The 23,264-nt window shown below is 36.8% G+C and overlaps 1 protein-coding gene across 44 annotated transcripts in view; it reads left to right on the forward strand.

Moving 5' to 3' along the window:
- Nucleotides 1-23,264, forward strand: part of RIMS1 (regulating synaptic membrane exocytosis 1) — a 607,640-nt gene that overhangs the window by 431,900 nt on the left and 152,476 nt on the right. For 17 of the 44 annotated variants that reach the window (XR_015132287.1, XM_086316268.1, XM_086316223.1 and 14 more), the window contains 10 exons: nucleotides 1,675-1,721; nucleotides 4,363-4,475; nucleotides 6,619-6,749; nucleotides 7,336-7,507; nucleotides 7,612-7,765; nucleotides 8,901-8,972; nucleotides 12,362-12,518; nucleotides 13,619-13,744; nucleotides 15,397-15,459; nucleotides 20,092-20,181. Coding sequence is in view for 43 of the 44 variants with exons in the window: in XM_086316268.1 (XP_086172394.1) it covers nucleotides 1,675-1,721; nucleotides 4,363-4,475; nucleotides 6,619-6,749; nucleotides 7,336-7,507; nucleotides 7,612-7,765; nucleotides 8,901-8,972; nucleotides 12,362-12,518; nucleotides 13,619-13,744; nucleotides 15,397-15,459; nucleotides 20,092-20,181 (1,125 nt within the window). In the remaining variant the exon portion in view is untranslated. Of the gene's footprint in view, nucleotides 1-1,674; nucleotides 1,722-4,362; nucleotides 4,476-6,618; nucleotides 6,750-7,335; nucleotides 7,508-7,611; nucleotides 7,766-8,900; nucleotides 8,973-12,361; nucleotides 12,519-13,618; nucleotides 13,745-15,396; nucleotides 15,460-18,857; nucleotides 18,936-19,550; nucleotides 19,644-20,091; nucleotides 20,182-23,264 lie in introns of all 44 variants that reach the window. The other 27 variants (XM_086316224.1, XM_086316233.1, XM_086316252.1 and 24 more) reach the window with 5 other exon arrangements.

Genomic DNA, 23,264 nt, shown 5'->3' on the forward strand with positions numbered 1-23,264 from the left:
TCTAGATTTTTAAGAATTGATTTTTTTTGCCTTTGAATTTGCCTTTGAATTAAGAAGAAGGTAGAAGATAAATAGTTGCTTTCTTGTGTCTTAGGTATTGAATAATTAGCCTCATTATCACATAAAATATATATTTCAGACACATTATTAATTGTACATGATTATATAATAAAATTTGGCTTCCCAGATGGTGCAGTAGCAAAGAACCTGTCTACCAATGCAGGAAACACAAGAGACACAGGTTCGATCTCTAGGTTGGGAAGATCCCTGGTATTAGGAAATGACATTCCACTCCAGTATTCTCCCCTGGAAGATCTCCTGGAGGAAATGGCAACCCATTCCAGTTTCTTTGCCTGGAGAATCCCATGGACAGAGGAGCCTAGTGGGCTACAGTCAGTCCATAGGGTGGTAAAGAGTCAGACTCAACTGAAGTGACTTAGCACCAGCATTCTTGCCTGGAAAATTCCATGGACAAGAGGAGCCTGGTAGGCAACAGTCCATGGGGTTGCAAAGAGTCAGACATGACTGAGCAGCTGAGCACACATAACATACACAAGATTAATTGTCATTTGTAAGAAGTAAAAATTGTAGGTGGTTGGAATTACTTTGCCCAAAAATGTGAAAATGAAGAGTCAGGAAAATAAATCACCAAACAGAAAACTGTTTTTGTTTCAATTCCCTCCAAAAGTGCAAAGAAAAATCAAAGTAAAGTTAGTTCACAAGGTAAGTGGTTAGAAATTCTTAAATAATATTCTGATAATTTTATTGGGACTAACTAACTCCAGTCTGCTTTAATTTGTCCTGTTAATACTTGTATATTGTTAATGGCCTTACACTGATACAAAAATATCTTGGAAAAAAGAAGTTAAATAGTTTAATACCATATAATTCCCAAACCCCAGGGTTCTAAGGCCACAGTGGATAATGGACAAAGCTGAGGTCATATTAAATATTTATTCAGAATAATTTGTGAGTGTGTCAGGAGTGGGTGTTCTCACAAGTCACTTTCTGATCATCTAGTAAATGGCCATATATTTAGCTAATTTGAGCATAGAGATATGAATCTCTGTATAGGGTTATATATGTGTATATGAATTATATATTCACATATATAATATATTTTGGCTTTTTTGTTGCTAGCTTGAACCATTTTTAATTTCCAAAGCAATCCATCTTTTTTGTTTTATTAACTTTGCCCATGATATTCACCATATTATTTTATTCTCAGGAGATGTTTCCATTCCTTTCATTCAGTAAACTCTTTCAGATGTGTTTGTAAAGCATATTACTGATTTGTAAAATATGTGTCATTTTGATTTTCTAGAATTGAAATAAAATATTGCCTTTAACATTTTTTATTTCCAAAACCTGTTGTTTTGGTGGTAAAAATATTGTGGCGATTTTAGCCACAATATTATTCTGATTGTTGTCATGTTAAAGTGTTTTGGTATTAAATATATAAAAACTTGTTTTTACTGAAGTTTTTGTGTGTGTGTGTGTGTGTGTGTGTGTGGTGTTTGACATTCATGCACATTAGAAATTGCCTTAATGGTAACTCTTGTCCATTTCCACACCAAAAGGTTTTTTGACACCACTGAGATAAAGTGTGGTTATGATTGCCTCAGGCAGGGTGGTTTAGCTAATGGGATTTTCACCATGCCCTGTTTTTTTTAGTGACATTCCAAGGATTCCTGAGAGCTCCCATCCACCACTGGAGTCCAGTGAGTATAAAATTTAAGGTCTTTTTCAGTTATTTGATATAAATGAGTTGTCAACCATGGGAAATCCAAAGAAGATCTGCTTTTTTTTCTCTTTCTATTCTTTGTGTATGGGGGGTGGGGATGTTAAGTGAAAGTGAAGTCACTCAGTTGTGTCTGGCTCTTTGCGACCTCTCCTCCATCCATGGGATTTTCCAGTCAAGAGTACTGGAATAGCTTGCCATTTCCTTCTCCAGGGGATCTTCCTGACCCAGGGATTGAACCCTGGTCTCCTGCATTGTAGGCAGACTCTTTACCATCTGAACCACCAGGGGATGTGAATATGTCTAGCAAAAGTTCAAAAGTCTTTCTTGGCAGTAGCCTTCTGCATCTTAGCATTTAAGATGCACAGGGCAAAATTAATGAAACAGTAACAGTTCTATTTGTCTATTTGTTGTTGTTTAGTTTCTAAGTTATGTCTCTTTTGCGACCCTATGAATTATAGTCCTCCAGGCTCTTCTATCCATGAGATTCCTCAGTTTTCTCTGTATTTCACAGAACACTAGAGTGGATCAGCATGTCTTTCTCCAGGGGATCTTCCAGACCCAGAGATCTAAACTGTCTCTCCTGCTTAGCAGGCAGGGAAGAGGAAATGGCAACCCACTCTAATATTCTTGCCTGGGAAATCCCATGGGCAGAAGAGACTGGCAGGCTACAGTCCATGGGGTCACAAAGAGTTGAACATGACTTAGCGACTAAACACAACAACAATTCTAGTTGCCTTACGTAAACATGTGTTTTGATGCTGGATTATTCTGTTTCATTGGAAACTGACTTCATGGCATGAGCAGTCTAGTGAAGGAAAACAGGCACAGAAGCAAATGATTTTAATTCAGTGTAACAGTGTGGAATATGACCATGAAAGTGATGGGTGGGGTAGAGGGAGATTTCAGTGCAAATAAAGGGGTTGAGGCTAGAGGGTTGTTATCTACAGGGACATTAAAAGGACTCCAAATGAAAGATGATAATGTGGGTAATGAAGTTTTCAAGGACAGTGTGGAAGTGACTTAAATATTTACTTTGCAATGTATTGGCATTAAATTGATAATACTAGGGCTTTATCACCAAGCGTTATTATGTAACCTAGCTTATTGGAATAGAAAATACAAGGTGATTTTAGGATAAAACAAGTGATGGTTATAAGAAGGAAATTTACGGGTGGGATAAACAAGGAAGTAGGGATCAGATGAATTATTCGAATGTATAGCATTGTGTTCCACATTCCCGCTAGACATGAGCCCACGGTTGGTTTTGAGTTTTCTAATATGAAGGGAGAAATGGGACCAACTGGATAATTTACAATGTTGATGTTGTATTTAAAAAAAAAAAAAGTCTATAATATTAGAAAGGTACTGTTAGAAGCGACGATGTCTGAGAACTAAGAAGAAAATTATCCTAAGAATACTTCATCAAGGAGACACAGTTAACAAAGAATTTTATAGCACTGTATCTTATATTTAAAAGTCTTTGGAAGGTGCAAAATGACACTGTGTGATTTAATTTAACCATATTGATAATTTGCATGTATGGAAAAAAGTGTGGATGATGTACTCTTGGGAAAAGGTTCATACGTACTGTTTTCTCAATAAAACTAAGTCTTGATGGCTGTGGGTTCAAGGTTATACTTGCTGGGGATATAGCATTCTGCAGACGCTCATCCTGCTGGTTGTGGACACTTTATCAGTGACCCAGGAAAAGTGGACTTTCATTTGAAAGGGGGGAGAAGACCCTCTCTGCGGTGCTGTGTGGGAAGCCACTGTCCCTCCTCCACAGGTGAATCACTGGACAGCATCCTCAGACAGTCAGGAGACAGATCTGTAAAATCACAACCGAAAGAGGTGGAAATCTTGTTTTAAAAGAGTGGTGAATACTATCTTAGTTTAGACGCAGCTCATAAATTATATGATACATGCATTCATTTTAATTTCAGTGAGGGCAGTTCGTCATAGATGATCCTAAGATAATTAACATAATGGGTACCATCTTTCTTATCGTTAAAGCATGAAGCCTTTAACTCTGGATAAGGCTGTACAAGAACCTACATTGGACAATATCCTCTAGAAACTTAGAAAGTCAATGCTAACAGAGTGAAGCAAACAAATCCAATATGTGTTTGTATCACTTTGCTACTACTGCTGCTAAGTCGCTTCAGTCGTGTCCGACTCTGTGTGACCCCATAGATGGCAGCCCACCAGGCTCCCCTGTCCCTGGGATTCTCCAGGCAAGAACACTGGAGTGGGTTGCCATTTCCCTCTCCAGTGCATGGAAGTGAAAAGTGAAAGGGAAGTCACTCAGTCGTGTCCGACTCTTCACGACCCCATGGACTGCAGCCCATCAGGCTCCTCCGTCCATGGGATTTTCCAGGCAAGAGTACTGGAGTAGGGTGCCATCGTTAAATTCCCTTAAAATAGACAATCCAAGAACACGTGAGAATAACTTTCTACGACCTCCCCACTGCAAGTGGTTTCTGCTCTTATGGGTGGCACTGAATTATGATTATATACCAATAACATATGCACTTAACATTTCATGAAAAATATGTATTCTTCACATATAGGTTATAATTATGTTGTTAAAAAATACTTAATTTCCCCCCTCATTTTAGGTTCTAGTTCCTTTGAGTCTCAGAAGATGGAAAGGCCTTCCATTTCTGTAATTTCTCCCACAAGCCCTGGAGCTCTCAAAGATGCCCCACAAGTATTACCAGGACAACTTTCTGTATGTATCTGCAGTGCATGTTGCTGACCATTAATGTCCGCTCCCTGCTCTGCTTCTGTCTTTAAAGTGTGTGGCTTTGCTTGAAGCCTGTGATATAGTCAGAATCATTTCACATCATCATCTACTTCATCAATTTTTCATTCACTTATTAGATTGTTCCTTTACTCACATATTTATTTGAACATATCTATGGAGTGCCTACAATATGCCAGATGTGCCGAACATTAAGTGATACCTTAAGAAAATAAACTATCAATTATTTTTGTGTGTGTTGGATGAAAGTTTCTAAGGTAAGTAGTTTAGATATAATAAAAGCAAAGAGTTGTGTTCTGTTTACTTAACAACCTCATTGTCCTGGATCTTGGAAAACTTAAATTTAACATATTTTTTAACTTCTTAAGACATTTGATGAAACTCTCCGTTACTGATCTTAGTGTGAAAAAGCTACAGTTTTCTTCACCACTGTTTTATATGTGATCTGGGAAAAGCTGAAGTCAAGAAGCATGTCTAATACAGGATATTTGTGTTAATAGCTGATAGAAAATCCTGCTTCACACAGTTCTCTAGTAGCTGGTCTTCTGCTACGTCGGTAATGTGTGCATTTCTATAGTCTATTTTTGGCTGTTCTCCTCTTAGTTTTAATTAAATAAAAAAGGTAACTGTAAAATTGTTGCTGTTTTTAAAACCTTTCCTGGTTTTAGCTTCTGTTTTTAGTAGGTTGAAGACCTCTGTCTAGTCCCTGTGCCATTGTTTCAGTGTGTGTGAGAATCTCTCAGAAACGTCACCTATATTTTAAGAGGGATAAAAATCCATCTCAGATTAATGAAAAACACACCTCTGGAATTAATTGAGAACAGAGATATGAATTGGTACAGATCTGGATTTGAATTCTTAATCTGCCCCTTACCTTACTGCTGCTGCTGCTGCCAAGTCGCTTCAGTCGTGTCCGACTCTGTGCAACCCCATAGATGGCAGCCCACTAGGCTCCCCTGTCCCTGGGATTCTCCAGACAAGAACACTGGAGTGGGTTGCCATTTCCTTCTCCAATGCATGAAAGTGAAAAGTGAAAGTGAAGTCGCTCAGGCATGTCTGACTCTTAGCGACTCCATGGACTGTAGCCCACCAGGCTCCTCCATGCATGGGATTTTCCAGGCAAGAGTACTGGAGTGGGGTGCCATTGCCTTCTCCTTACTACTCCCTTGTTAAATTAGCTTATTTTGTTACAATGACTCTTAAATGTATTACAATAAGTACCTATTAAACAACTTATCTTGATAGTTCTTATTTAACCATAAACCCAAAGCTAACTTCTAAATTAAAAAAAGAAAAAGAATTAAAGCTAACATTGTCTCCTGCCAGTACAGATACTGCCCTGACTGTATCCACAGTTTTGCCAGTAATATTTCAGTATGTGCTCTTTTCCTGGTTTTCTTTATTCATGCTATCATGAATCTTAGTTAAAGAAATATCGCTTGATCTTCATTTGGTTTGAAGGCATCATATATGCAGGATACCTTCCTTTTTGCTTTTCTTCTCTCATGAAAATTAACCTGTAATAGGTTAGTTGAAAATTAAATGAGGAACGCAGCAGTACCTGGTATAAAGAGGCCTAAAGTAAATGTGTTTCCTGACCTCTTCCAAGTTATTTCAGTGTACTGTTTTTATTTATTTATTTATTTATTTTATTTCAGTGTACTGTTTTTAGCATCAGACGTTTTGTTTCAGCCACAAGTGGCGCTGCAGAATGCCTTTAGCCATGCTGTAAATCATTAAGATACTTATAATCACCAAACAGTTGCATTCAGCATTTAAAAACAAGAATAATTATTTCAATATTTCCCTCTTCCCTTATTATTTTTCTAAAATTTTTACTATTATTTTTATTTCATCACACAGTATAAGAGAGTATATATCAACACTGCAGGCCTGCCTGTTGTAAGTCATGTTTAAAATGCGTGAAGAGGAAAGTCAAGTTCTAAAGTGGTTATGCTCTCATGTCGGTATTCTTTGCTGAAAAGTATCTATGATTCAGCTGTATTTTGCAACTTGAAATGTCCTTCAAAAATAATTTTAGTACTTTTTTTTGAAATTTTAATACCTTGTGATTTTTATAAATGCTAATTTCTGTGTCCCTTGCGCTTAGGTGAAGCTGTGGTATGACAAGGTGGGCCACCAACTGATTGTCAATGTTCTGCAAGCAACAGACCTACCCCCTAGAGTAGATGGGCGTCCCAGGAATCCCTATGTAAAAATGTATTTTCTTCCAGATAGAAGGTATGAAATTTTTTAAAATATTTTTTAAATAAAATCTTTACTTATAGAAAAATCTTTATTTATAGAAAAAGTAGAATTTCTTCTCCTGGGATATAGTTTCATTTAGTTTTTAAAGTTTTATTGAAGTATAATTGATATACCAAAATTTCCACATAATTATTTATATTTTGATGAGTTTGCATATATGTGTACACCTTGATATAATTTTAAAATATAATAGGTAATCCTCTATGGGGGGATAAGCTATATATTGTCCCTAAAAAATTCCCTCAAGCCTTATATTTCTTTAAAATAACCTGTCAATTAAAAATTTTTTCATTACCTTGTTTCTATATCTGTTGGTCTTTGAGAGCTACATCATTTAGCTTGTACCCTTGTGTGTGCGTGTCTATAATTGTAACAACTGCTTATATCATAGTTAAAACTAGAATTGTAATAAACTCAACTGTCTTTTCAGACTTTTATATAACAGGTATAAATTACAAATGGTAAAAATATTCCAAGATCAGTATTGCATGTAGCTACAGTAGGTGGCAGCATATACTTGCGTTTGCTTTTTCATTTACAAAGCATACTTACTTTTCAGTGATAAAAGTAAAAGGAGAACCAAAACGGTAAAGAAAGTCCTCGAACCAAAGTGGAATCAGACTTTTGTCTATTCGCACGTGCATCGTAGAGACTTTAGAGAACGGATGTTGGAAATAACCGTGTGGGACCAGCCCAGGGTGCAGGAAGAGGAGAGTGAGTTCCTTGGAGAGGTGAGTATATGGTCAAGACCCGAATGAGATGCTTCGTGCAGCTTCTGCAGTGTGCATTATTCCTTATGCCTTTCCTTGATCTAACCCGAGGGCTGTCCTTTCAGATCCTCATAGAGTTGGAAACAGCGCTTCTAGACGATGAGCCACATTGGTATAAACTTCAGACTCATGACGAATCTTCACTACCTCTGCCTCAGCCATCGCCGTTCATGCCGCGGCGACACACCCACGGCGAAAGCGCCAGCAAGAAGCTGCAAAGTAGGTGGACGCTCTGCTCAGTTGCCAGGAGCAATTGTGTTGTTAGGTCTGAGTTCCATATTGACGTTCAGGGTATTTTTTCAAATGTTCATTAGAGATTATTGAAAAATTAGTCATCTATATAAAGAAGCCTGGCAAGACCGTTTTCTCCTTTTCCCAGTGAAAGTAATACATACAATATAGTGGAGTCATTCCAGAGGTGAAAGTTTAGAACCTGTGAATTATAATCCTTTGTGCTGATGGAGTTGTTCATTGGCTGACCGATGGGGCAGTTATTGCCTTAATTGATGGGTTGCTGTGTAGAATATCTTAATAACCATATAATTCCTGGATATTTTAGTATTATTTATAAGAAACATTTTCTCAAAAACATTGTAAAATCTGTTTGCTTTTACTCTTCTGATGATTGGAGGGGGGAAAAAAGTACTTTTTTGCATTTATTTATTAATTTTTGAATTATGACTAAATCTCTTATTGGACAAATGAAACTTAGAAGCCTCGTTTTGGTAACCTGGAATCAATGTTCAAATAATTGTTCAAATGTTCATATAATTAAATGTCATGTTAGTGCTTCTCTGATGAATTATTTCCTCAGATTAAATCTTTAATGCAGTGTAATGGCTAATTTTGAAGGCTAAACACAAATGTTTATAAAGGGACCTGATACCCTTTCAATGACATGAGTTCCAGAATCCCAGACAAGAAAGGTCTCTCTGAACCTTTCCACTCAGCCCCATCCTGCCTGCACTGTGCAGGAGGGTGTATACGTGGGTAGAAAACAGTATACACTTTGCTCTAGACCTTAATTAAAGAATAATTTGAAAAGTCCAAATGCTGTTCTATGAAATCTTCTTTCTTATGTGTGTCTTCAGTGCTTATAAGGATGCTGAGAACATGGTGTCCTTGGAGAACAAGTACTTGAAAATCAACTGCACATGAACTTTGCAGAATATATATGTACAAGAAAATCACTTTTTTACACCCTGAGACATTGAAGTCAATATACTTCATTCACTAAAAATAAAGTGTTTAGTAGTAATGTAATTAGCATTTAAAGAGAAAACTGTGACCATGCCCTCCACATTTCCTGACCCGAGCAGACGCAGAGGTATCTGTTTGCCTTCCTGTCGTGCAGGGTCCCAGCGAATCAGTGACAGTGACATGTCAGACTATGAGGTTGATGATGCGATTGGAGTGGTCCCTCCAGGTGCGTGGGGGGAGCGGGGTGGCGTCACGGTGCTTCTGTGCTTGCTGTCCTGTGGGTTTCCTGACTTCCCTGGGTCCCACGCTACAGATCTATAGCACAGAGAAGTCTGAATGATATTATTCCATGGTGACTTGTGTTCCAAATTATTGAGAAAGTGTAAAATGGACTAGTAACTATTCGTTAACATCCCCCTTAAATTAAATTAGATAGGTTCTCCTTTAGAAGCATGGCTCGTGAGGTTAAAACTGTCAACTCAAAGTGTTCTGAGCAGAAGTGAAAATATGAATTCTGAAAAGATATAGTTAATTTTTAAATAAAAACCCCACTCTCCTATGCTTTATATTGTATCTCTGTGACTTTCCTTCCCGTGTTTCTGGAAATAATGTAGCCGTCCATGGAATATACCGAGAAATGTGCATGGCAGGGTTTAAATTGCATGTGGCATGGCTTAACTTCAATGCTTTTGTGATGTGCTGATTATACGTAGAATGATTATACCTAGAATGTGTATGTACGTTTTACAAAAAGGAAATGCTTTAGAAAAGTTTACTATTTAAGTCAATGTCTTTTGTCATTGTATAAATTAGTAAAATCTCTGTGATATTTTGCAGTTCAAGTCTGTTTCTCACCTGACTCTAGTCAGAAAGTGAGTAAAACCAATTAGTAAAGACTTATTTTCTTGGCACTAACCCTGTTCCTTTTATTTGCTAATGAAAAGTAGGGAGATATTCAAATGAGAAAAAAATTAAGAGAACATGTTAGGATATTAAGAACATTTTCTTAGGATGATATTGACATATGCCCCCTTAATTTGCATAATTCTTCAGACAGGGATGCACCTAATTTGAAGGCAGCGATTTTGGTAAATGTCAATAGACAGATGCCACACTAGTGACTGAGTTTACAATTTAAAGATTTTTTACGACTTCATTAAAACTGGGAGAATATTATGGAGAGTTCCTTTAAATTAGGTTTCATTTGCTCCCTGTAATTCAGAGAAAATGTAGTCTTTGATTGCTGTATGAAGTGTCAGATATCCTTAACAACAATAAATCTGGCTCTGTATATCTATATACTTAGATTACCCCTTGATATCAGACCATCAGGGAGAGTTTTAAATAATAGTGGATAATTGTGGATTACAGTTCATGTTTTGCTTTCTGAGTTTGTTGGTTTCTAAAAGGATCAGAATAATTAGACACACTCACTCTACATGGAAACTTCCACACAAAATTCAATAGAATATTTTTTATGAAATTGAAAGGGGGAAGGTAAATTATACCCCTTGGCATATTTAATAGAACTCAGATGATTCCTGATAGGAATGGGGTCTTGTTATCAAATCTTTCTAACAAAAATTTTGCCTTCCAATTACCTTAATGCTGTGATTTCCAACTTATCTAAATAGAATTTGCTTCTGTGGGTGGTTCTCATATTTGATTCACCTAAAACTTCATACTTTTATGATGAGGCAGAATAGCAAATGAAGGGCTAATATAATAAATATTACATGTATATTTAGTTGATCTCTTTCTAGGCTTAATATTACAATTTCTGAACAAGGAAACTCTACATGAAATTAAAAATAATACATGAATTGCTATTGTTTTTGTTATGAAAGTATATGAAATTATAAATTAATAGCACTTATGTTTATAATTATTTGGTTGTTTACTGATGTTTTTGTGGTTGTTTAGTCACTAAGTCATGTCCAACTCTTTTGCGACCTCATGGACTGTAGCCTGCCAGGCTCCTATGTCCATGGGATTCTCCAGGCAAGAATACTGGAGTCGGTTACCATTTCCTTTTCCAGGGGGTCTTCCCGACTCAGGGATCGAACCTGAGTCTCCTGCATGGACAGGCAGGTTCTTTGCCACTGCACCACTATGTAATTATTACTTTTTTGCATGAATACTAAATGAAAATGATTTTGCACCACTACTGTTTACATTTCAAACATTCCTGCCTTTCCCTATCTCCAAGACAAGAACACCAAAAGCTACCAAGTTTACTGTTGTCTTCACAGTATAGTGCTTCTGGACTTGTTAATGTCAACAAGCATTCTTAATTTACAAACTTTCAGAGTAATGGTACAAATTTAGCTTTCTCCTTGGAATGGAAAACTTGCTTGGAAGTTATTTCAGTTTTGTTTTTTTTTTCCTTTCAAGGCCATCTTGTAGCACCAGCTGCTAGATGTTTTTAGAGAGTGATAAAATGGCTGAATTTCTTTGGTGTCAGTATTGTCAAATCAGCCTTTATGAAATATCTGAAGACCTTCCTTATATGCTAAGTGAGGTCAAAAGATTATACAATCACAACAGATACACTGTTGGGGAATTTTAGTCTGCCTTTAAAAATGATGCCACATGGCCTTTAAAAATGATGTGGGAGTTATCACGTAAATAGATGAGCATTAGTCAGGCTGCCCAGTTAAATTTAATGTTTTCATAGGTTGTGTACATTTTATGTAGTTGTAAATATAGTTATTTTTCCTTTGTCCACATAATTTTTATTTTTCTTGCAACAATAGTAATAATGACCCTTTTGAAAAATACTTAACCTATTACTATGTAATTGAGATTGCTGTTTAACTAAATCAGAGATTGTAAAAACCTTTTTGTTTCATGGGAGCATGACTGTTAAAATTTAATTTGAACTATTAATTTAATTACTTTAGCTTAATAGCACATTTGTGGAATAGTTTCATATGTCCAGGATAGATTTTATTATTATTTCTTTAGGAGGTTTAATTTGTTCTGTGTTATTTCCATAGTCATCTCCACCCATACCATATTTTCATTTGAAAATTGCAGTATTATCTGTGGTTCACAAAATTCACAATCAGTATTTGTAATGGTGAAGACCTGCTACTCTTCTTTAATCATTAAAATTGGTATGATATTGATTTTATTTTCTTATTATCGAAGCCATCTGAAACCCAAATAACATATAGTGTCATTTGGATGAAAAAATCAAAAAACACAATTTAAAAAGGCACTACATTTCTAAGCATTGACTTGTGTATGAATAACAGTTCACTGGCAAGTCCTCGATTTGTATTGCTGAAAAAAAAAAAAAATCACTAATTCTTTCTTTAAATTAATCCAGTATCCCAACTCATCATGATTTTTGAGGCATCATCTGTCATATTCATGTCAGTATCTCCATGATAACCTTTGAGTCGAGCCGAACTCTGCTTGGTCCTCATGCATGTGTATGTTACACTCCATACCTGTACTTGGTAGTTTTGAAGATAAGCCTGATAATACTGATTGCATGGCACTTATCTCCATAGGTCAGTGGCTGCTTTGGGTATAATTTGACGTCGCCACATTAGCATTGACATTATAGAAGAATATTGACTTGTTCTTCGTGTGTACTCTCACCAGTAGGTTATAGGTCTAGCACTCGAGAAAGCAAACCTTCAACATTAACCGTGCCAGAGCAGCAGAGAACAACTCATCACCGCTCACGGTCGGTGTCTCCTCATCGCGGCGACGATCAGGGGAGGCCACGGTCACGTTTACCAAATGTGCCATTACAGAGGTAGGCTTTGAGAAGGGCTTTGCATCCTTGACGGGACATTTTTTACGTTATGTGCATGCGTGCTCAGTCCTGTGGACTCGTGGAGGCCCCAAGGACTGTACCCCGCCAGGCTCCTCTGCCCATGGGATTTCCCAGGCAAGAAGATGGGAGTGAGTTGCCATTTCCTCATCCCTACAGGGGATCTTCCTGACCTAGGGATTCGAACCCGCATCTCCTGCATGTCCTACATTGGCAGGCAGATTCTTTACCAGTGAACCACCGGGGAAGCCCTGACAGCACATTTTTGTTATCATAACATGCAAACTTATAGGAGACTCTAAGGGCAATGAAAGAACGGTTTGGTCAATCAGTTATTTTTCAGAACCCTGTGTGGGCAAAATGCCATCTTATTCGTAACCCAACCTGTGCAACATTCTGTTCTCTTTTTTTTTTTTTTTTTTTTAAACTTAAAAAAAAGCCTGAGGGCTAACCTCAGTGCCTCTTTCTGCAACCGAAGCTCAAGTCTCCCTGCTCTCTCCTTAGGGAGGAAATCAGCAACATTCTGTTCTCTAATCTCAACACATCTCCCAGGGCGTGGAAGAAGTTAATGTCACAAGCACGGTTTTTTAATAACTGTCTTGTATTCTCTTTGCTTTTTTTTTTTTTTCTCTCCTGTTGGGAGAAACTGTAGGATAATAAATTAGCTTGGACAGAGAAGTGGCAGAGAAAATAAGGTTAAAAGGCAGAATGTGTTTTTAAGAAATTTGGTGCTGTCTCTTTGAAGCACTGTAAATGTTTGGAAAAGCATATAAACCATAAAGAATGTCCTTCTGTATTTCACCTAACCCTGAAATGCAGTTCTGAAATTTTATTTAAGTATGCAGATGAAAACTATGGTCCTTTTTTGATAGTAGTTCAAAAGGAGATTGGGGAAATACAGCACAGGCAAAGCAACAACAGACAATAAATACCTTTAAAACAGGTGTTTGGGGATATGGCCAGAGGTTTATAAGCCATGTCAGTTGTTTGCCAATTACTATCAGTTCATTCCTGTCAGTCTCGCAGACTGCTTGGGAAAAATGTTGTATTTTGAGACATATAATTTTTTGTAATCATTTTAGGAGTTTAGATGAAATTCATCCAACAAGAAGATCACGTTCTCCAACCAGACACCGTGATGCCTCCCGAAGCCCAATTGATCAGAGAATCAGAGATGTGGACAGTCAGTGTTTATCAGAACAAGACAGGTATTTTTTCACATTATGATCTCAACATGATACATTTTCTTTGCCATGTTTTCATATATGATAGATATCTTAGCAGAGCACAAAAGACAGTAAAAGAATTCCATCTTTCAAAACTGAACTTCTCCCAAGGAATGCCTTTTGAGATATTCTAATAGAAATGCACCTCTAGGAAATATTTGACTAATAGTATATTGTCATAAAATGTGCACTATTTTACAAAATCAGAATTTATGTTTAGCCAGTTTTAAATATACAGTTTGTTGTTGACTTACATAACTAAATTACAGAAGGGAGATTATATAAGCTACTTTTAAATATTTTATTTTTTGTGTATTTCAGTCTTAGGAATATTATTTGTATAATTGCAAAATTATGTTTTTTCTGTAATAAAAAAGTACAGGTCATCTGAAAGACTGTTACTTTCACAGTATCTGTGAGAACTTCAATAGGAATATTTTTTTAGTACACCTACTTTTCATAAAATGTAGTAACCTAAAATGTCTATAAAGTACAAAATGTTGAAATGGACTCTTTCTTCTATGGATGTGTATGTAAACTTAGTTCTGCATTTATTTATGAACAAGGTACTTCCTGTTACTTACAGTTACTGAAAATCAGCGTTCTGGTTCCATCGTTCTATATTTCCAAGGACCTGCTCCTCTGGCCAACCCTCTTCGTGTAGGATGTGCTTGACCACTAGCTCAGGGTTTGATTTAGTTGTTAGAGTCCCCAGCTGGTTGGATAATGTCTTCTGGGTTTTTGAAGTGGAGCGGTTTTTAGGGAGGGGTAGGAAGGGAGTGTGGTACTCGGTGGCCAGTTTTTTGCTGTGCAATCAAGGACACAGAACTCACAGATAGCCCTTTAGCTCCATAATTGTCACCCTGCCGTAGAGGGAGTGGGGCCAAGACCTTCAGGATGGGGTGATGGAACTTACTGGGACTTAACACTGCTCTCCAGAGTAGGGTTCCGGGCTACTCAGGCTGGAGTGATGTCAGTTGAGGGTCCCTTTGTTGCCAGTCACCAGGGCCACCATAAATTTATGTGAACGAGGGGATAAAAAAGGACTTCTAGACCAGGGCGTTCAATAGAATGAAATTAATTTGAGTATAGAAAAAGTATCAATTTTAAGACAAACATTCCTAATCAAATATTTTCCTAGTCAGAAAATGAAAAACAGAAAATGAGATGTTGCATTTTAGTGGCTGTAAAAGCTGAGAAATCCATTGTGCTTTGAGTTGCTAAAAAGAAATGAAAGGATCTAGAGTTCCCATTAGAAGTGGAAAAGCCAGATTTTATAGGGCTTTTAAAAGCTATTAAAATAACCAAATGTCTGGAATTGGAAATAGATTTCTGGGTCTTACATGGGAAGGGAACCATTAAGTTTTTTCTTGATACTCTATAAAATCATTTTGAAGTAGAATAGCAAATCAGCAACAGCTAGGACTTTGACCATAATGTTTGCAGTTTATTGTTTAAATTTTTAAAAATACTGTCATGTTTATTTTTGTTTGAACTCTCAAGCAAATATGCTAGTGCAGACAATCTGGTTTCTTCCCTTTTCCTGTTGTCATCGGCATACCATTGGCAAAACCCATGTCATCTAATGCCTCATGACCTATCTGTTTCACTCACCACCCATCCTGTCTGTGCAGTGAGCTTCTCATGCTTCCCAGAGCAAAACGAGGACGAAGTGCAGAATGCCTACACACCACCAGGTAACTACAGGAATTTGGTGAAGTAACTGTGTGTGATGACTCTTTCCATTCTACTCTGCTTCCGTCTCCCCCTCAGCGGTATGATTACAAATACGTAAAATCAATTTACCCAGTATTCAGTTGGTTTTGTCATATATGGAGGTTGTGGAAAAGGTTCCAATATATTTGAATTCTAATCCAGGAAGACTGCTTTTCTGTTTGTACATTCGAAATCCAGAGGCTAGTGAGCCTCTCTGCAGAACTGTTTACACATTGCCAAAACCAAGGAACCGATTTCTGCAATTAAAATTCCATAACCTCGCTGTGAGGGGTCCCCAGGCCTGCCACATACACCCATCGAGGCACAAAAATCTGATCAGCTGTGCGTGGCAGTGTTACTGTTTACATCATTGTAAGTTAGCTTTGTTTTAGACTTTTTTTTTTAAATTTTTGTGTGTTTCATATTCTATTGTTTTCTTTGTTTGATTTTAATAAAATCTTGTCCGTTTTCATTTTTAATAGCTGAGCTTCAGTTCCTATCTTGATAAAGAGTGAGGATATTTGACATGTAAACTTCCAAGCCCTCCAGTCCTTCATGCTGCTACCAGTTCAGAAGTGCTCCACTACAAACATTCTCATGAAAGCACATAAGGGTATGAAGGCTTTTTAAAGATGAGACCAAAAGGGGCATAATACCATCCTCGAAATTGGAACCTAGAGCTTTATTTTCATCTTATTACATCTCTTAGATCTCATATCTCAGATAAACCATCTTACAGATTACTTACAGGATAATCTGTGCATATTTATTGTCAGTATGGAGTTGATAGAAGGGAAAGAAGTAGTAATTCAGTAAAGCAAACAAACCAACACACAGATAAATTCAAATATTGTGGCAGTAAAGAGTAGGTAGGAAAGAGAATGAAAGAGCTGTACTGGAAATCCTCCCCTGTACAGGCTGGTTTATTGCGTCTTTGAAGACATGGGCTTCTGCTGAGGTGGTGAACATGGTCACTGCCATGACCATGACAAGCACATATGCTTACCACAAATACGTGCTTAACACAAGTAAGCCCTAACGTTTTACATGTATAAAACATGCCTCGAAATAAAAATGGCTGTCTGTGCAGTGCCACAGTGAAAAGTGAGGAATGTCAGTTCTGCTTCCAAACTGGATAAATCATGTAAAATCATAACTATTAGAAAAATCAACTCAGATTCTTCATAATGCTGAAGTCTCAAGCTTTAGTATTAGTTGTCTTGACAAACAGTTTAATAGGAATGATTTCTTTACTGATTCAGAAAGTTTTCTCATATTCCTGTTGACATGACTCCAACCATAAAACAAAAGCAAAAAACAGCCTTCATGTTTATTAGGCACCAAAGTGTGGGTATTTTTAATACTCTTACACCAATAATATACATAGAATTACTAAATATGTGGTTTTTCTTTCCCTTATATGTCATTTCTCAAGGTAAAATGTCATAATATGCTCAATAAAATAAAGAAGTAGTTTCATCATTTTATAAAATTTTATCATCAAGATACAGCCTGTCATATTCACATAGGACTTTTAAGAATAAAACCTGTGGATTTACTACTTTTCAGTAAACAAGGAAAATAGCATTCATTGACTACGAAGAACTGTGCTAATTAATTAATGTATTTTTTCTCATCATCCTGACAAAGTTGTATCACATTAATATTATTATCTTCATTTCCCAGTTGAGGAAAGAGGCTAAGAAAGTTTTATTTGATATGTAATTTAGCAAGGATTCAAAATCAGTTCTATTTGAAGTTTTCCACTAAATTAGGTTTTTTTCCCCCCAAAAAAACATTTGACAAGGAGTTAGTTTTGCACAAAGTTCAAACAATTTAAGAGTTTGCAAGTCAAACATATTTTGAAAACTTTACAAATTAAAATCAGTGCCTAGATTTTACATGCAAACCATACCAAACTTGTGTGCTACAGATATCTGTCCCATATCGTTTAATTCATCCCCTGCTATGATTGTCATATCAAATAATCTTTTCATAGAGCATGTCCTGAGAAAGTCATGTGGTACAGAAAATGCGGTGGCTTCCTTACTGTGTCCTAGATCCTTTGTACCTGTTATTTCATTTAATGCTCACAGACAGCGTCCCCATTAAAGATTATTTCTCCCGTGATACAGATATAGAAAAAGGCTGGATGATTTGACTTGAATCACCCAGGTTCACAGTCAGTAAATGGCAAAGTCAATGTGGACCTTCATTCTGTAAACTGCGTGCAATTTTTCATTGTTTCCATTCTCTTCTGACCCCAATTACTCCTCCCCAAATCATTTTTGAACCAATTGCTTAGAAAAGTTATTTGGCAATCTATTTCGTAAGATAGTTGCCTTAGGTTTAGGAGTTGAGAAGAAGATTCTACTGTTTGTGAGATAGGCTGAATCATTTGCTTCAGTTTAAGTGTCCTTGACTGGTGCTTGAAGGTGGTACTTTAATACATTTTAAACCAACGTTTTAAGAGATTTCCCGATTCAACCATTAGTATAAACATGAATAAACTGGGAGGAGGGGGTGTTTGATATTTAATATGTCCTAAGCAAATGTTTAATCCATTGTCAATTTATCAGACTTTAATGTAAGCCAAATGGACAATATATTTTCATAATTGATAGTTAAATTTGTAGAAACATTATTAAATTTAAATGATCAAAAAATTAATTGACTGGGACTCATTTGTCCTGTAGACAGCCAGAAGCCCTCATAGGTTTTAAGTGAATTCAGATGATATTGGGCCTTGTTTCTGCCATTTGTTCTGCCAAATCAGAATTAATATTCTGATTGCAGCTAATATCCATCTCACCCAGTTTCCAGTGATTGTTACCTGTTGGCTGGGTTTGTATCCAAAAGCTAATAAGTGGAAAGGACTTGCCCCTGCTTTGTCATCTCCTAATCTTCCCTGCTTTACTGCCTGGTCAGTACCACGACCAGCCTTTTCCCTGAAACACTGGTTAGCATTTTCCTTCTTATTAGAATATTAACTTTTAGTCATATTAATTCCCAAGTTTCATGAATTATTTTGTTAGTGCTTTTTAACTATGAGTTGTTATTTCCAAAGAAGTAGGTATAATATTAAATCAGGAGTTAAATAGTAAGTTTCATGCCTGATACTGGATAGAGTATAGGTTACAGATCTTTTTCAAATTAAGGCTTTTGAACTATAATTTAGAGTATCTTAATTATGCACACAGACGACTGTAATTCCATACTTAATAGTTCTATTCCTACCTTCAAATAATCAAGGTGGTCCTTCTGAGAAAAACAAAAGATTCATCTTTTTAGCTTTCTAGGCCTCTTATTTCGTATTCTAATAAAACTCACTTCATATATATTTTTCTGTTTTCTGCGTGTCTCCATTGCCACGTTCCAGACATCTTGTTAGGCACTATAAAACATTACCGCCTAAGATGCCCTTATTAGAGACCTGTTCTCACTGGGATATTTACAGGTAAGAGTCCTAACAGTGAGTCTCAGTTATAAACTAATCCCTAATCCCCAGCCTACTAAAAATAGCAAATGTACAGTCTAATAAAACATTAGCATTTCCTCTTAAAATTAATTATACACAGAGAAACACTAATGATTTCTAAAAATAACTTTAAGGGAGGGAAGGGGGAGGATAAACTGGGAGACTGGGACTGACAAATAAAACACTATATATACACAGTACTGTATTTAAAAATAGATAACTAATAAGGACCTACTGTGTAGCACAGAGAGCTCTACTCAATACTGTCAATACTCAATACCTATATGGGAAAAGAATCTAATAAAGAGTAAATACACATATATATATACTGATTCACTTTGCTGTACAGCAGAGACTAACTCAACAGTGTAGAAAAACTAATAAAAATCAATTGAAAGTAAAAATAAGATCATTTTAATTATAAAATTTATGCTAGACTACTTCTCTAAATGAAATCTACATACTCAAATGTCAGATTTCTAAGTCATTGTCATCTTTTTTCGTTTTTTTTTTTTTTTGCTATGTTACTTGTTGATTTGAATTATGAGAATTAATTTATTTTATTTTATTTTTGGATAATTTTACTTTGTGGAGCTCAATTCTGCCTGCACATACCAAAACCCAAACCCTTCACCATGAATGTTTTCACTCGAGAGCACTGAGGTTTACTGATGAGATTCTGGTTGGGTAAGGACGTTTGGACGTCATACCTTCCACCTCCCCTGTCTAGTGTTTGATCCAGAGTAGCTGAGTTGTAAAATTTTCCTCCTCTGCTGTCCTTCATTTTGTTTTGGTGTGGCATCTGTCCTTGGTAACGGAGTGTTAGGCATTTCGTTTCAGTGCTTTCTGTATCCAGTTTTTTTCATGAGTAGGTGTGACTTAGTCTTATTTATTTCCGTCTGAGACCCTTTTAAAAATTATGCAAAGCAATTCGAGCATAATATTTGTTTAGTGTCACTTTCTAAACAAAACTGTGCATGGCCGTCCTGTTGGTGCTCAGCCCTTAGAACGCGGCGCAGCGATTCTGCACTCTGTGTACAGGGGCAGGCCTGGATGGGTTCCTCGCTAACCGGTCTTCCTCTCTCTGTTTTCTCTGTCCTCCTCCTCCACCCTGGACGCAATGCACTGGCACTAGTGACCTGCAGCCCTCCCTTGACAGGGCGAGGAGTGCTAGTACCAACTGCTTGAGACCAGATGCTAGTTTGCATTCACCAGAACGAGAAAGGTATACAGTAAAGACTTTCTTACTCTCCTATCATTTTGTACAGTCACCTTTTTTCCCATCACTGTGTTTCGTGTCACGGAGCTTCACAGGTTGCTCATCCATGTTCACCCGCCGACTGTCTGCCTCTCCCCTCCCTCCCGTCCAAGTCCATGCAGAGACATATGTGTACGTGGGGGAGCCCGAGGGCACACATACACATATTTCCATGCGTGTCTTGCGAATGGCGTGATGTGATTTGTAACTGCTTCTGGCTGCTGCTTTTCCCTTTTGTTGCCTTTCTGTGGTTTTCTTTACGTCTACTCAGGGAGCCTTCAGTACGCTGATATGGTTATGGGGACAGGGAATTATTTGAAGGAGAAAATCACGTAGTAGATCTGCTGATAAATAGTTCTGTAGGTTCAACAACAATCTTCTGTAAGCTCAAAAACAAGAGTCTTATTTAGATAGAGTACTTCCTTTGTGCATCTGCATTCACTCATTAAATCAACTTTCTCTTTGATATAGATCATGTTGTTATTAAATTATGTTTTGACAACAAAATGTGGTATGTTTATCATGGATTTCCTGATGCTTTACAAAAATAAATGCACATTATATACACACATACATAATTTTGCTTAATGCTTTTAACTGATCAATTAATAAGTCTGATTTTAATTTAAAGGTATTCAGTGATCACATGTTAACCTGTCGCCTATGTGAGCAGCTAATTTTCCGGTGGAATTTTCTATTCCAGTAAACTTGGTTATACTTGATAGTGTTCATTATAAATGTTATCTCTCTTCAATTAGAAGTCATTCACTGGAGATAAGATACTACCTCATCACAAATCCTGAATAAAAATGTTTCATTCTGTTAATGTAACCCACTTTTCCTCTTCTTTTGAGGCTATTTAAAGCTTTGCTCTAGCAATCTTTATAGTCTGATTCTATTCATTTGTTTATGAAACATTTATTTCTAGAATTGAATAGATTCAGGTAGACATATTCATTTTCAAATATTCATTTTCAATGTCTTCATAAGATTATTCTAAAAAAATCTGCTTTTGAATTTTGTATTATTTTGTATTGGCAAAATTTATGTTAGAAAACAATGGAATCTAACTTATGTTTTGTAATTTTTTTACATTTACAGGAGAGATTTTAGTTGAAATGACTATGGGCTCTTGTAAAAGCACAATTGAAATTGTTTCACTGTTTGCATTTGTTTTATATTCCCCTCCCCCAATTACAAGAGTAGCAAGAAAAATATTTTATATTATTTACATATTGTTATTTCCTTATATGTTTAGAGTTGGTGTTAAATCAAGGGTAGAATGAGTCAGTGGAACCTGCTGATGACAAAACACCACCCAGACATCTTAAATATCATCTGTATTAGTTCTAATTTAGAAGTATGATTTGAGTCACAAGCATAATTTAAAATTTTCTGCTTGCCATCTTAAAGATGTAAAATTAGTACTTTAGTATGTATGTGAACTGTTATCATTTTAACGTATAATCAATTAAAAACTGCTAGTGAGACATTCTGCTTTCCCTTTTTCACAGTGCTCTGTGGCCACTGCATTGGACAGTGACATGTCATTCTTTTGTTGAATCCTGTCTAGCACGTGTTCTATTGTTGCTCTGAAGCTATAGAATTCACAAACCCTTGTGCTGCTGAATTTAATCTCTCGGATAATACCCTTAGAACAGGCCAACCTGTAGGCAGATAATCCAGCCACAGTTATTTTACAGGCCATAGTTAAGTCTGAGTACACTCACTTGTGATATTTAATTTTGATAGAAGAAGATAAAATATGCGTGAAACTCATGTTCACTCTATGTGTTGAAAAAAAGAGAGAAGTTTCCCATTAAAATGAAAAAGGGGCAAGAATTCAAGAATCAGTATTACTAATGATCTTTAATTTATTGGGGTCAGTTTCTTGTCAAGAAGAAACTAAAATGAGAAGAGTTTTCATCAGGAAGTTTGCAGACATTATAGATGTGTTTTGGTGTGGAAGATGCTGCTCATGCATGCTCAGACCCCTGAACAGCTTCAAGACAGGACAGAACAGGGCCAGCAGTGGGGGCTTTGTGCTTTTTGGAAGATGCACTTGTCCATCCACAGATGGGACGTGAAAACACTGGGGAGGCTTCCAGGGTTTCCAGATTACTTAGTTCTTGTGATGGAGCAGAGAGCTGGTTAATGCCTCATACGTACGTAGTAGGCACAATGTTAGAGAAAAGTTGTTAGAAGTATAATTTCATTTTCTTGAGATAGCACCGCATTTCCACAGCTTTATCACCTGTTTAGGTGAAGCAGTTTGCTGATTCTAAACCATCTCGATGACCATTTCTATGGTGTTCTACCTACTTAGGAGGCTTTCTGAAGTTTCCTCACTAAGCTTGGGAGCAAAGGAAGTTCTGTGTTAGTACAAAGCATGAGCTTCTTAAAGCTGAGTCAATACTCACTGTCACACATCCCTAACGATTCTAAGATACAGGAGCAGCAGGTACAATTAGCATGTTCTTCTCCTGAACTACCCCCAGACTGTCAGAATGACCTTGTCTTCCTTAGGAGAATGGTTTGGCCCAGGTTAAGAAATAAATTTCCATATAAGCCAATGGAAATCCTGTTTTCAAAGGAGGTCATTTCCATGTTTGAGCACCTCTGTAATGTATTCTGAGGATTACGTAACTAGAAAAAATACATATTACCCTTAGCCCCATACAGTCATGACTCATAAGTCAAGAAAATTGAGGTTCATTTACAATGAAAGATAACCTGAAAGACTGGTTATACCCAACTGAAAATGTCTAATAGAAATGGCTTGCTTTCATCTCTTCTCTAGCAAATACCACTGCATGTTTACAAGGAGATCCAGTCAAGGTCATTGTACTTTCCTTTCTCTGTGTCAAGGTCAGCTTGAGGTCATCACTTCCCCCTTGTGCCTGATCTCAAAGGAGTGAGTTACATGTCTGCTCCTAGCCTTTCCTTTCCCAGATTTTCAAACAGAATGTCGCTTATGTATCTGGAAACACTGATTTTTAGAGCCACTGGAGAATGAATCCTTTTCTTGGATGTTTTATCTTCTTGGACCT

The sequence above is a fragment of the Bos grunniens genome, chromosome 9, assembly GCF_055505025.1.
Source record: "Bos grunniens cultivar Pamir isolate PY7600 chromosome 9, Bosgru_T2T1.0, whole genome shotgun sequence".
Taxonomy (NCBI): Eukaryota; Metazoa; Chordata; class Mammalia; order Artiodactyla; family Bovidae; genus Bos; species Bos grunniens.